The 15,138-nt window shown below is 36.2% G+C and overlaps 1 protein-coding gene across 12 annotated transcripts in view; it reads right to left on the bottom strand.

Moving 5' to 3' along the window:
• Positions 1 to 15,138, bottom strand: part of VAV3 (vav guanine nucleotide exchange factor 3) — a 177,211-nt gene that overhangs the window by 91,008 nt on the left and 71,065 nt on the right. For all 12 annotated transcript variants that reach the window (XM_085585948.1, XM_077785484.2, XM_085585946.1 and 9 more), the window contains exon 16: positions 230 to 331. In XM_085585948.1, coding sequence (XP_085442074.1) covers positions 230 to 331 — 102 coding nt within the window. The remainder of the gene's footprint in view (positions 1 to 229; positions 332 to 15,138) is intronic.

A 15,138-nucleotide genomic window follows, 5' to 3' on the forward strand; every position in this document is an offset into this window, starting at 1 on the left:
AATACACTTGCTAAAATGCTGCGGCTTCATTTTTCAGAATATCAACAATGTGCAACATAGAATCATAGAAGGGTTTGGGTTGGAAGGGACCTTAAAGATTATCCAAACTCTCTGCCATGGACAGAGACACCTTTCACTAGACCGGGATAATGCTCAAAGCCCCATCCAGCCTGACCTTACAGGGGCAAGAAGAGGGGAGACCACCATCCAAAAAAAACCTTTACAATACCTCAGAAGCATCTGACAGACTTTGCAAGATGTCACCCGACTGAAGGTGTGCATTTTGAACTCATGAAAGCTTGTATCTGCATAGTCTGGCCGGATGTTCGACCTAAAAACAAAATTTGAAAACTTCCATTAAATGAAATCTAGAACATGAGGCAACATTCACAGCGGGAAATCTTAACCCACAAACAACTAGTTTTATTTAGACCTTAATGTTTTTCACTGACAACAACCAGAAGCATGAACTTTACCAAACACCTTGAAATTAAATCTGGATTATGGTATTATGCAGACTTCATAAATATACACTACAACTATCTTAGTTGTCATAATAAATAGAAAATTAAACATCTGGTTTTTATTCTTGTTTGAGTAACTAGGATCATTCTCAACAATATTTTAGTATGTCAATGCGCAAGGAAAAGCAGCTCACAGCCTGAGAAGCACCATATTTGAAAACATATTAGTAGCAAATTTAGGACAGGTAGCTCATAACTATGCAGCAAAATACTGGATAACCTGAGTGCTTTCAAAACAATTAGAAAATATTCACCAGGATTTGGTAAGCCTTGTGTTGCACAGTGCCTACAGCTGTAGATGCACACAATAAATTAAACAAAATAAAAGATCACTATTCACACTGCCAAGATACTGACACAGTTATAATAAGCAGACTTATTTCCAAAGATCAGATTTATGTACAAAGCACTGGTCCACTACTGTACTTATGTTTTGTTTACCTTCCCTACTGATCCCTTTTTAAAACAGGAGTATAATTTAAATGTAAACCATCCATCATTTGTTGCACCACTGACTGTTTTCAGATTGAAATTTTATTAAGTAACCTATTCAATTTTTTCTGTCATCTGCCCCATTTCTGAGACTGAATGGAAGAATAGGCATTTTCAATTAATTTCTTTTTTTCTTTTTTTTAATTCAATAATATCCCCAAACTAGCTTAACACTGTCAAAATCAGTAATGCTGAAATGGTAGGTACATAATATTAATCTAGACTGTATCAAACAAGAAAAAAAAATAGAGTAAGGGCTAATGAATTTTTTACTATTTATTTATATTAGAATGTTTAGGACTCCATAAATTTCTGGTATTTTTCTATCAAAAACATAGCAAGGTATGATGCATAAAAATTAAAATAGGAAAAAATAATGAGGGCAGAAATGCAAGAATCTACAATACTCAAAGGATAAACTAGAAGCTTTTTCCAACATAGAAAATTACATATTCTTCCATTAAAGTTGGAGATATTTATAATACATAAGAATGAAACTTATAAGTAACTTCCAGACTAAAACACAGACCAGCCACAAACTGCAGTGAAACACAGATAACCATGCAAGCATCACTCCCTCTTGGATAGCATTAAAAGACTAACAAAAAAACATTCAAAGAATCTGTTTAAGTACCCAGTGTCAGAAAGGTCCATCTTCAAATCTGCCCGCTGAAAATGAAACTGTACTCAAAAAGCAAAAGGAATTTTGCTTCTATGCCTGAGAATAACCTTACAATCAGTACTGTTTTAACTACCTCACTTGTGTCTCTTTCTGCTCTAATATGCAAGATGGCAATTCCGCAACTCCTGCTAACTGAAACAGGTGTGCATACTACCCATCCACAGCAGGAAGGTACTGTAGCAGGATAAAATTAATCTCATAAAGAACATTTTAAACCATGAGAAAAAGAATTATTATTTTTCGGCTCTTAACTAGGTACAGTCTATATTTCACTTGTCTGCCAGAAGGCTGCCAAAACTTCTTAGGCTACACTCCAAGCAATCCTGAAAAAACCCTAGAACAAGTTGCAGTACTTCACTCCCAAAAAAAGCTCATTTTTATTGACCATTTGGTTCAGAGCAGGACATTTTGCAGAACTGTGTTCAAAGTCTAAGCCAAAAGTGCAAGACTCATGAGATTGAAAGCATATCAAATTAAACCTAACAACCTGACCATTTTTCAAGAAGAAACCAAAGAAAAAAATACCATTCATTTATTAGAACAGAATCAATCTTCAAAAATAGTAAGTGAATCAAAAGAAAAAAAAACATTACAACTTTATATAGACAGGAGTTTAACACATGGATGTGACTACACGACTTTCTTCCATATGTAAAAATTCTCTTTCATTCTTCTCTCAGGCTATCTTCCACAAAGATTGAAGTGTGTGAACTACTCAAAATATACCTCTCATTAACAGAACAAAGATGATACACTGTATTCATTCTCTGTTATAGTAAAAGGAGTATTTCAAAAGAACAGTGCAAAGTAAGAAATTGCATGCTTACTCTGGAGACAGAGTGCTGTAAAGTGAAGCACAGTATGGAAAGATAATTAGTGATACAACAAAACCCAGAAAAATAAAATCAACATGTGTTGTCTACTGCAAATGTAGAGGTAGAATAAGGAAAGCTCTGTAGAAGAACATTCACTCAGTGCTACTGTGGGCAGGGAAACTCTTGCACATTCTGCTGCCAGATCAGTAAATGCTGCATTATGGCAAATCCAGTTCTGTAATCCCATCACACATCACATCAGACAAGGCTGAGATGATGCACTATAGCAGCATGTATAGAGCAGCAAGCCTTTCAATGCAAAATCAAAAACTTAATGAATGTAAAGGTTTGATATTTTCTTTTTCAATATATTTCTTATTTCTTTTCCAAAATCAAGTAACAAAAAAATAACCAAATTTGATTAATATGTGAAAGTTTACAACTAGAGATTAAGCATAATTCATCTGTGGCTAAGTACAATTACAAGGACTATAGGAATCTTTTTCCCACAAAACCTTTCAAACTGAAAGTTACATACCATGTTTTGAGTTTTCAAATACAGCAAATAAAGCTGATAATGCAAAATAGTCATGGCATAGCATGCAGCTTTTCAAAGCCATGTCCAACCATAAAGAAACTCTTGGTTATACCATGGAAGTCTTACACTGATACCCTCAGAAGAGAGATCAGAGCTCTCACAACACACGAAAGGGAGCATTTCATCCTTCTCATTTTTTTTCTCTTCTACTTCCCAACCAGCAGGCACATTGCAAGACAGAAAAAACCTGAGTATTTATGTCAATAATAATTTTGAGATTAGTACTACTTCCTGCTTCAGAAGAAGGATTTCTTGTTGAAGACCAAAAAAAAAAAGAAAACTAGATGTAATTGATAGCAAAATTCAAATGTATTGAAGCAATTAACATTTCTTTTGGGTCATACATTGGATTCCTTCACTATCACAGTGGGACAGCCAAGCTCTCCTGCAGACTCCTCAGTTCCTCCTACCACAACCACTGCTATTATGAGGTGCCCCAGGCAGCAAAAAAATTTTTCTGTTTCTGCTGTCAAACAATCTTGATGAGTGGCCAGAGCAGGAAGTCACTCATACACCAGAAATACTTAATCTGAAGTAAATAGTGACACAGAATACATTCCTCATTTTATTGTAAAACTCTTTTTTTTTTTCAAGCAATAGCAATGTGGGAAGGGAAAAGTAGTTTCCCTTTGTCTCTTTTACTTTCTCTCCAGGCAGTTTTAACTTCCCCACTCCAGCAGAGACAAAATGTCAATGTGAATCTGTTATTAGGACAATTTTTCCAATTCTCTCCTCAATTCAGCACCAGAGGTTTTATAAGGGACAACCACATGTGTCATCTCTTGCACGGTGCTGGAACCCCATAACCAAATTTACTCCAGTCACTACTGCAATGTCCTTGGGCTGCCCCTGAGCCTTCTGAGCAAAGATTTCTCTTTGCAATTTACTTCCAGAATATTAGTCCCACTGGGACCAATTCACTGCTACACCACCAAGCCAGAGACCTGCAGGTGCGTATCTCACGAGTCTCTGTCACTTGGACATGCAATTCTTGTCTCTGCACGAGCCACGGGAGCCACAGTTCCAGGGGCAGAACGACCATCTTCTTCAGTCAATCCTCCATCTCTGAGTAGTCCCTTTGTCTTTAAACTTTTGAAAGTTCAGTGTAGAAAAGAGTTACCCAGGTATCATATTCAATTGTCCTTCATATCATCAGCCTTTGGAGCACTCCTTGTGCATATGAAATATTCCCCTTCTAAAAATATTCTCTCCACATTTGCAGTGCCATTTCTTTCTACTGACTTGCTCTTTTCAGAAGAGTAAATTGACCATAGGCCAATCTCATCCCACCCACATAATGCAACACCTTTATAAATGGTGTCAGGAAGTGTCACGTTATCAACCGGCCCCCACAAGCTTCTGAAGACAAAATCCATTCCAGTAATCATCATTTTCTAGATTAATGGCACAGCTGACCACAGAGTAATGATACAGATAGCCCAAAATTGTCTTGTCAGACAAGACATCTAGGTGCTTACTCCTATGCCTGTAGAATGAGGAATAAATTCTCTTGACTATCCTGCCTCAAAATACAAAAAAAAATAATTGTTCATATGAAAAAAATGAAACTGTTTAAATTACAATTTTCTCACACTAGCAGTTGGGATAACACATCAAAGACTCAAAAGTCACGCTTAAACCTCAAAACATAAACATCTCACAATCAAAAGACAAATACTTAAGTCAAAAAAAACAAAACAAAACAAAAAAAAAAAAAAACACCTTGGCAATCTTGACATATCCAATTCTGTAAGTCCTATGCCCCATTTTATAAATCTGAACTTTGATCTAAAGTGTTGCCAAGGTGAAGACATTTAAATCAGAATGTGTCTGAAGAGCAGAAGAATACCACAGGCATTTGGCTCTTTTATAGCAACAACTTAGGGCTTTATCAGCATTCTTACATTCATGTTTGTTTCCTACAAGGAAAGCTATACAGAGTACCTTCCACAATAGGTTGGAATAAACAAATAAATTACATCATCTTCAGGGGGATAGGCACAAATATACTTTCTTTTACTGTCAGCTACACTTCCTCTACAAAGGTAGGGCTTACAAAATAAAATGCACCAGGAAAACAACTGAACGTTCAGCCACAAAACTCAATCTTTTCTACAAAATATGTAAATACTACAGATGTTTCCCAATATAATAAATAAATGGCTGAGAGACAGCTTACTATCTAGTCCCTACCTCCTATTTTTCCCAGGTGGAAAATAAATATATTAAAATCCCATTAAGTCTTCATTTCCAGAAAGGACATATTTCTAAATCTATTCAAAATGAAAAAAAAAAGTCTTATAGTCTTATTCAATAAATTTTTCTATACTGGGTGTATCTTTCCTTGAATGTTTAGCAATTCAGATATTTCAGTATTAGCCTTGAAGACCAAGAACAGTCTCACATTTGACATACTACTGAAAGCTTACTGGCTGCCAAATCTAACAGAAATATAATCAAGGGATAAAATGAAATATTACATTTGTTAGATTAATTACATCCTTACAGCAAGTTTAAATATTAAATATGATATTAATAAAATGCAAACCACAGGGCCTTTACTGAAAAAGAGTGGACAAAAGAGAAAAAGTGGCTTTGTGAAAATGCAAAAGTAGGATAAAAATAGAACGTGAAGCCTTTGGCTCCTAGTTAGGAATGTCAATCTTGTAGCACAAAACAAGCAAGAAGAAGTAAGGAGAAGCTATTCAGCAGCATAGAGCACTGCAAATCTACTATCTTATGGCTTCACATCCAGCAAGGAGTTAAAGGAAGGAGCCTTCAGAACACAGCACAAGGGAAAATACTTCTTTCTTTTATTACAAATTTATTTACCATCGCATTTAATGCTACCAATTAGAAACTGTAGTTTAAATAACCTGCAAGGTCCAATGTTGTCCTCCACTAGTGCCTAGTTCTCTCTTTCTCACTGTACTTTGAGGGCTATTTCTTTTAATTGCTTCCCTGGCAGTTTTTCAGTACCAGCTTGACTTCAGCAATTAAGACCTTTACAGATTCCCCCCCTCCCTGGGTCTAGGCAACCGAAAAGGTGTTGCTTAAACCCACTACAAACAATTCAATTAATGTTGAAAAATTGCTGCTCTGGAGTACTTAATTAAAACTTAACTTCTCTCTCCCAGACTTCAAGTATTTTTAAATTAAATTTGTTTTTCTTCTTAAACTGGAAAGGAAAATGTATTACAGGAGGGAAAACAATCCTCTGAAAAAGTTTGATATTCCTCAGATACATAAGCACATCCATGCTTAAGCACAGCATGTAGAGGAAAACAAGGAATGAAAATTTCACATAAAGAGAAATGCAAAAGTAACCTTTTGCAAACAGATCAACAAAGTTCCTTTCAAAAGTGAACTGGCTGCAAAACAAGAGGGTATCAGCAAGAGCAGGTGCTGATCCAGATAACCTTGGGTAGATCACTGCTGTTAAATACAAAGCAAGCAAAGGCCTTGTAAACACTTACTGAATCAAGTCATTCTTAGAGGACTGATGATAAACCTCTCAGGCATCTCTTAGGCCCAGAGAAGTTCCTCCAGTCTGCCCCAGCTCAGTGGCACTGGCATCTTGGAGAGCAGAGGAGCTCCTCTTCCCCAGCAGCAATCCCAGCAGTTCATATTCCACATCAGTTTTCTGAGGAATATGAAACAGCAACAGTTTTTTGGGTTGGAAACAGGCTGTGGAGCAGCCATGGGCTCTGCATAACAGTACAGTGAGACAGCTGCCCGCCCTTTGGGGATGACAGTTCTTCCCAAAAGGGAAAAAAAACCCAAACATTCTAGGAAGTTCTAATTATACTTCTTATTTTGGATTTGACTTCTTTTCACAAAAATACTATTTAGGTCAGGTCTCAAAGATCATTTTCCCACCTTAGTCTCTCCAAGAAATGCAATCGTGTCACAAGAAATTATGCAGAGTTCAGTTGTATGTACGTGCTTGAAAAATGTCCATCATTTTGGAAATGCATTATATTTGAAACTGAATAGCCATTACACTTGATTGAAACTTGGCTTTAGAGAATAGTTAATGCATGAATGTCCACCTGTGAGCCCAGAGGCATAACAAATAAGGAGATGCATGAAGTATCAGATAGAGTCTGCAGTGAATTGCAATTGTTTTAAGTATTAAAAGAAGAAATACTACAGGGAGCTCAGATAAAACTCCATACCTTGAACTCTCCTCAACTCTCAACCTCAAGTTAGACCTTTGCATTTCAGAGCTGATGTTATTCTGCACTCCATGTTATGCTTATAATAATTTAAAATGCTCCATCCAGAACTGTTCAGAATTATGGACATCCTGAGCATGAACTGCTGAAGATCATTTTCAAGTGTATGTGATGTGAAATCTGATGCTGTACTCATGCAGTATAGCTTGTAAAGAAAACAGCACAGGTTATTAGCTCTGGATAGTGAAAATTTTCATTCCCGGTTTCCTTATTGTATAAATAATTGGCATCACTGCAGAAAATGCATCAGTAAACCCAAATCTAATGTAAGTATTTCTATGATACTTGTTGCTAACAGAAATTATTTATGAAGACAACATAAGTTTAAATTCCTAGTTTGTGGCAAAGTTACCTCCTTTCAAAACTTTAAGCACCTTAAAATTCAGCCATGACAATTGTTACTAATAGTCTCAGAAAATTTTGGAAAACTTTACTAGCACCACAATATAGCTATTACCACATAGTCAAATGCCACCTAGACAGTAAAAAAAAAAAAAAAATTAAAACACCACCAACCCCACAACAGTATTTTACTGTCAAACAGGACTAAAAGCTCTCTCCCAGCCAAACCTCATATGAAGAATTTAATGCAAAGTAGGTCCCAAGACATGGACCTCACTCCCTGCTGTGACACACACCAGACTCACCCTTAGGATCCCAGTCCCTACAAACAGAGCCAGCCGTACATTTGCATTCTGCTTACTTTACACTCCACCCATTCCAGCTCTGTGCACAAACACCATTTCAACTGGTCACACAGCATGCTGTCATTTAATAGAAAGGCATTTGTGCAATAGCAAAGTAAGAGGACAGAGAGAAAGCCACAAAAAGTAATTTACAAATAAGGCAAATTTACAATAATATTTTACAAATAAGGCAAAATCCTTGTAAAGATTAGAAAATGAATACTTATTTAAGTACTACTTTTCTAATCTTTACAAAGATTTTGTTATTTATCAAAAAAAAAAAAAAAAAAAAAAAAAAAAAAAAGAGGCATTCCTAAGGGATATTCTCACTAAACTCACTGGAGATGAATGAGCAATGCCATTTCACAAAGGATGATTTGCAGTTTCTTTCTTACCTTCTCTTTTCAGGAGCAATGCTGATTACTTACAGCTAATTCATTTTCTCTGTTCCAGCTTGGCTGTTATATATCAGAGTCATCTTTGAAAATGCTATTTACTGAAGTAATCAATCAATCAATTCTCCATATGCTAATTCTCAAACATTCTGGTTTGCCACATCAAAGGGTCTTCATCAAGAAGGCATGTTATAAAATTAAATTAACCATATCACAAGTAAATTGTGCTTTTGATCAAGAACACACAACTTCTAAGAATTTGCTAGGAAATTTGCTTATTTGATCATATGATGAGTGGCTTTTTTGAGATCAAGGAAATTATCTTGTTAACTTTTTGGAAATGTACTGCATTGTTTCAAACAAGATAATTGCTTTCCTTTTTCATTATCAGTCTACTTCCCCAAAAAGCCTGGGAGGTGAACTGCTTTGAGCTAATCTATTCCTGTATAACTTTTTTGAACACTACCTGATAGGAACAAAGCTCTGTAACACATCAGTATTTGCAAATCAAAAGCATCTATACTTTATATACTTCTATATTCTATGGCTGAAGCTTATTTGTGAAAGCTCTAAGTCTTACAAATGCAATTTTACCAAGCTACTTGTATTGGTCAGCTTTAAATATTTTATCATATTTACACTTAACTGAAGACAAGTCTGTATTTTGGAGTCAAAAACTCTGAAAATACAGGATTTATACAGCCATTCACTTGTAAATTATTAGATAAATACTTCTATGTGCTAATAAAAGGTAGCATTGGTTTGCAGGGTGAGACTGATATCTATTCATATAACCAGATTATCAAGACGAATATGTAATGGAGTATTCCATGTTTTAACACTGAAAACACTCCTTGCATGAAAAAGGCCAATATTAAGATGGCAGTACTTTATTTTTATGATGTAGTGTTACCACAAATTTATTTCACTGAATTTTAAGAAGCACTAATTTTTCTAGTAATATTCCTCAGATATTGTAAGGTAAGTTGTAAAAACTTAAGTATTAGGATATTTTTGGGTTTTGTGAACTAGAAGACATAATATCGAAGTATATTTATCATCTTTAGGTGTTTACCCACTTTTTCAAAAATTCTGGTTTGCTTTCACATTTTACACTGTTCTTACACTGTGCTTTTAATCAGATCTAGCATCTTCACACAGTTCTTGCTGTGTCTGGAATAATCTAAAGAAATTTTATAACTATAAATATGTTGTGAATGATTGCTTATAACTCTGAAAAACATTTGATCAAAACCAACTGGAGTCACAGCAAAGAACAGGCAAGCATTCTTCTTTAACAGACATGAACTTGGCATTAATTTTTGGAGTATTGCAATATCTATACTGATGAAAAAACCCCAGGCAGACATGTTTGTTTATTGCTTTGGTAACCTGTGTGAGGTTGATACAAGTGCAACACCTCTGCAGGTTATTTTGAAAATGCAGCAGACATCTTAAGGCTTTTATGATGCTCTGATAAGAAAGCTTTAATTTAATATGGCAGTGTTCAATATGTCAGAGCTCAAATATTCTCTCAGAAGAAAGCTTAATGCACATGTATTATTAATGCACTATCTGAGGGAACAGATCTATTGGAGTGGAATCTGACCAATGTCATTAGTCACAGACTGCAAAGCGAATATGAAAATACAAATGATAATAGGTAAGAGGACACTCTGCACCTACCTTGTGCCTTGTACTAGTTTTCTTTAAAATTTAGAAAACTAATGAGCTCTGGGTGCAATTTATGTAGTTTGCCTAATCTAAATTGTGCACACACCAGGTTTGATAATCAGTGAATCTCTGGATTATTTCCTCACTATCAGATGATATGTTCTGCACCCCTCGAGTTACAAGGTGGGAATTTATGTTGAATTGAAGCAGCAATTTTTCAAAAACAGGTTAGATTATACCTGAGCTGCTGCACAAACTCTCTAGTGACCCAAAACAAAGTACAGTGTAATTAAAACTAAAACCAGTATTTTGTGAGGGCTGTACAGCTTACATGTCTGAAATCTTTTATTTAGGTATTTAAAAGAAAAATCAGATTCATTAACTCCACACAATTAATGCATACCTTAATCACTATAATGAACCTGTTTCCCACTGATTTTTCAGGCATTACTAATTAGACATGACATTAATATTGCTGTTTCAGCTACGTCAAAGCAGTACCTGAAATCATAGTACTTCAGAAGGTGAAATTTTAACTGTTCCTCTGCCTGCAAGATCGTTTCATAAATTTCTCCATTTGTGAAAGGCAATAGTTGAGTAAAGTCTAATTAAAAGGTGTGTTACAACACTGAGACTTTACAATATTGGTTCTATGTGTCTTGAATTCCAGCAGGACTAAAGCTGACACAGCCCTGGGCAACCTCAACCTTGCAGAAGACTGAAGCCAAAAATCTCTATACACCTCTTCCAACCTAAATACTCCTTTAAATTGCATTTATGTGTAAGATGTTCCTATACTCAAGTCAAGTTTGCTGACAGTCCTTTTTACACTAGATTACAAAACCCAGTTAAGAAAGGCTTAATTAAATTAGGAAACTGGACAACATAATGACAAAATAAATTCAGCACAAACCAGCATAAGATATTACATGTCATATTACACTAATGGATTCAAATATTTTCAGTGGGAAAATATATTCTGCAGCCTTTGATGGGAAAGATCTCTGCTGTTGTGGTGATGAGCACACACACCTGCTTCAAGCTCTGCTGTGATTAAGAAACAAACTACACACAAAGTATTTAGTGGATGGAACAGGGTGTTAAGTGTCAGCATGAGATAGAAATAACAACAATCAACAGATTCTTTCACTATTTATTCTATCATCTTATGAGAAAATAGAAGAATTAAATTCTTCTTAGCAATGATGAGATAAGCAGTTGCTCTGTAACAAGAAATTAAGCCTTGTAATTAGTCAGCTAAGTAACAATATAACCAAGGTACACACCTAGAATATGTAGATATGCATATAAAAGAGGAAACGTGATTCAACTTTCAAGGAGTATTTTCTTTTTATAAAGAATGGTTAGCATAAATTTATTGACACAAATATTAGCCAACTATTTTTAAAAATAAGCATTTTTAAAACCAAAAAGCATGTGTAGAAGAGCTTTCTAGGTGAAAAATATGAATCAACACTCCCACCTTTTAGCATAAGCTGAATAAATGAAAGTATTACATATTTGTTCTGATTCTTTTGGTGTTTTCAATACTGGAGGAAAGAAATTAGACAGGATCTGCTACTAGAAAATATAAAAGATTTGTGTCCCACACAATCAGTTTTTGAGGTTTAAAATGGCCTAGTTATAGCAAATAAACCATGCACTTTATCACATTTCTGACAAACTTTCATTTAATACATGATGTCTCTAATTTGGCTGAATGGGAACAGTAATTTGGCTGTACACTTCCATCAATATTATCCTGGATATGGAATGACTTTGCATTTAAACCAATGCTATTTGACATGCTAGACCAAATTTAAACATTCCAAGTCTGGTACAGTAGTCTTTGCAGCACTATCTTTGAAAAGATGATTATTTACCCTTGCAGCTAAAGGCTCATCCACTACTCTGAACAGAGCTTCAAGAACAAAATAGCAACTGCTCAAGTTGGCCAGTGTCACAGTTAAGCCTCCCATCTCTTCCAAGGCAATAAGCAGGTTATACCCCCCGAGCATGCAGAACGTGCATTCCCCCACCAGCAAGAGAAGAGTTACAACAATGGCTCCTCTGAAAACATCCTCCAGTGGTTTCTGACAGACAGCTTTAAGAAAACATCTCCAATCCACCAAAGTTTCCACTTTAAGAGCTTGACTGCAATATTAACTATGCTGCCCCAGTGTCCTGCTTCATTTTATTGTGATCTAGAAAATCCAGTGCTCCAAAAGAAGCAGCAATTTTGGGTTGTACACCAACCCAAAACTTTTTTTGGGAGCTATGGCAAATGAGCAGCTGTGGCTATTACTATGTCTATGTCGACAGCATCAAACTCAGTGCAGCCAGACCACAGAATCATTGTTGTGTAAGGATATGCTGTATGAAGAGGCTTCAAGAACACCCATGAAATTCTTAGGAGAAAAAGAAATCAGGGTGTTTAGTATATTATATATTTTCTAAATAAAGCAATAGTCTCAGAAAAATAGCAAATACATACTGTAGGAACAGAGCTGCAATAAGTAAAAAACAATCTATAAATAAAATAAATAAAAACCATTTGCTCAGTTTCCTATGACCAGTAACCCAGCATTTCCAACCTCCCTCAAAACAAAACTCACCACACACTACACTAACAGTTGACTAAGAGGTAGAATATTTTCACAGGTTTTTGAAATTAGCTTTCCAAGAGAAATTTACTACTCTGAAAAGTAACACTCTGGAAATAGCACTGGGATTTCATATAGCCTTCCTTTAGGGATTTTCCATACCAAGTATGCCTAATGTATTCCTGCCCTCTGCACCTAAATCAAGTCCAGTCAACAAAGCAGTGTTCTCCTCTATATCATACTTCATCAATAACATAAGCTTCCCATTTCTGGAGGCAAATACTCATCTCAGCAACACTAGCATCTCAATAATAGTTGCTTTTTCAGCAAATAAACTATCATAACTATTTCATACACCAGTATATACATCTAAGTTCCCCCCTTCAAAAAAAGAGAAATTACAGCCTAGCTAAAATAATTATGCCTCTTAGACTGTTCTAGCAGCAACAAGGTAAATTCTTACTTTAAAAATAATAAGAGAGATCCTAGTTTGTCCTCTTACTATGTTCTTAGATTAACACTTGCACAAACCTGACTTCAACACACTGCTATCCCAAAAGCATTGAAATTTCTGTCTAGAACTCAGTAAACAGCATCATGATAATTAAAACCCAAAGTTATTTACCCCTTCAACTTTGCTAGGTTTGCAGTCTTGTAAAATTTTTAAGTAATGAGAAGTATTTTGCCAATGGAAGCAGCAATTATAACTGAATGAAATTAATAAGAGCACAATTTCAATCACAGCTACTTTTCAGAGCAGGAAAGTTAATCTACACAGTAGACAATGAGAGCCCTGAAAACAACAAATCAAACCAAACCGAGCAACTGCTCAACACACTTGGCTTTGTTTATTCCTAAATACAAACTCTTGTGTCTCAGCATGTATTAGAAGATCATTATTGCTGCTACATGCACCAAGGTATGTTTTGGGAGAGATGCTCAGGGAAACACAGTGAAGTCAAACCCATGTAACAGAGTTGGGGATAAGCAAGGAAAACTTGAGAAAGCAATAATGCCATTGCATCATGGCGCACCTCAGTCCTGATCCTGCTGCTCCAGCGCTGGTGCCTTAACCACATGGGAAGAGGTTAAACTAGAGGTGTGACTTTACAAGGACAAACATCCATGCAAGACACCACCACCCATTTTCAAAGACCAAGTCCATCTGCCAGAGAGGAAAGAGTGGCACACAAACTCGCCAACCACTGAGGTGCTGCGGGCTCTGCTCCCACAGGCCAGCAGCAGCCCCAGCTCCTGTGGCAGAGGCACATTCCCAACAGCTGAGCAGCGCTGGCTGCTGCCCAGCACTGTATGAGGGCAGAGCTGCACTCACACAGCAGCACAAGGAGGGACAGGGAGAATGGTCCTGCACACAACCATAGAAATGGTTGGGAAGAATTAGGGGGAAAAATCACAGTGCTCTCTCTATTCTTCTTAGTACCTTGCCTAACTTCTGGTTTGTTTGGTTTTTTGGGGCACTGGGCCAGAATGGCTGAGGAGTGATGAAGAGTCACAATGCTGAAGTTGGTACGTCTGAGTGCCTCACTTCTCACACACATGTTAAGTAAACATAATTATGATATTACACAAAGCACAGCAGGGAGAGCAGAGGGACAGAAGGAGATACACATGCAAATAAATACCTCCTTCCATCCCCAGTTATGCCACCCAGAAATTCTTGCCAAAACACATGTCACTTGTGCCTTCCATAAAAATCAGCAAGATGGGAAACCTAGTAAACAGGCTTTATTGTATCTGTCCAGCTCAGGTTCTCCTTCCATGTTTCCATTATATAATTAACACTCGTCATACTGAGGTTTTTTAAAAGTATGTATAATTTTTGAGGACATTTCACTCAAATCAGCTCACAATAGCCTTTTTCCTGAATCCATACCCCTTTACAACCACATCCAAACCATTGCTAATGCTGTCTGTGTTCACTGGGAGTCTCACTCCCCCTCACACTTTTTCTTTCCATAAAGCAAGCATCACCTGTCATCCAATTCCCTTGTGCATGCTTTAAATTTAATCACAATAACCAAAGTGTCAATAATCATGTTTGTCTTTCTGACAAGTATCAGAAATGGAAATAAAGTTCATGCTGCATAACAATAATGTAATCTGCAGTGCTGCAACTGAACAACTTACTTTTCAAGAAGTCTAAAGCAACCTCCTCTCACTTTAAAACATACAAAGGAAATCAGCCTTTTGAAACTAAATCTAATGTGCCAAGCAACTTGATTCAGCTGCTAACTAATGAATTAGATAAAAGCCACTAGGAAAGATGCCAGCATCCCCTCCCAAACTACCAGCATCACCTTTCAAAACCATACTTCAATTAGTCAAGATTAAAATGGCATAGGAAAAATGTCACTATTCTGATATTTATTGTTAATATAATTATTATTTCCCCATGGTTGCTTAAGACAGC

The sequence above is a fragment of the Lonchura striata genome, chromosome 8 (genome assembly GCF_050655825.1).
Source record: "Lonchura striata isolate lonStrDom1 chromosome 8, ASM5065582v1, whole genome shotgun sequence".
Taxonomy (NCBI): Eukaryota; Metazoa; Chordata; class Aves; order Passeriformes; family Estrildidae; genus Lonchura; species Lonchura striata.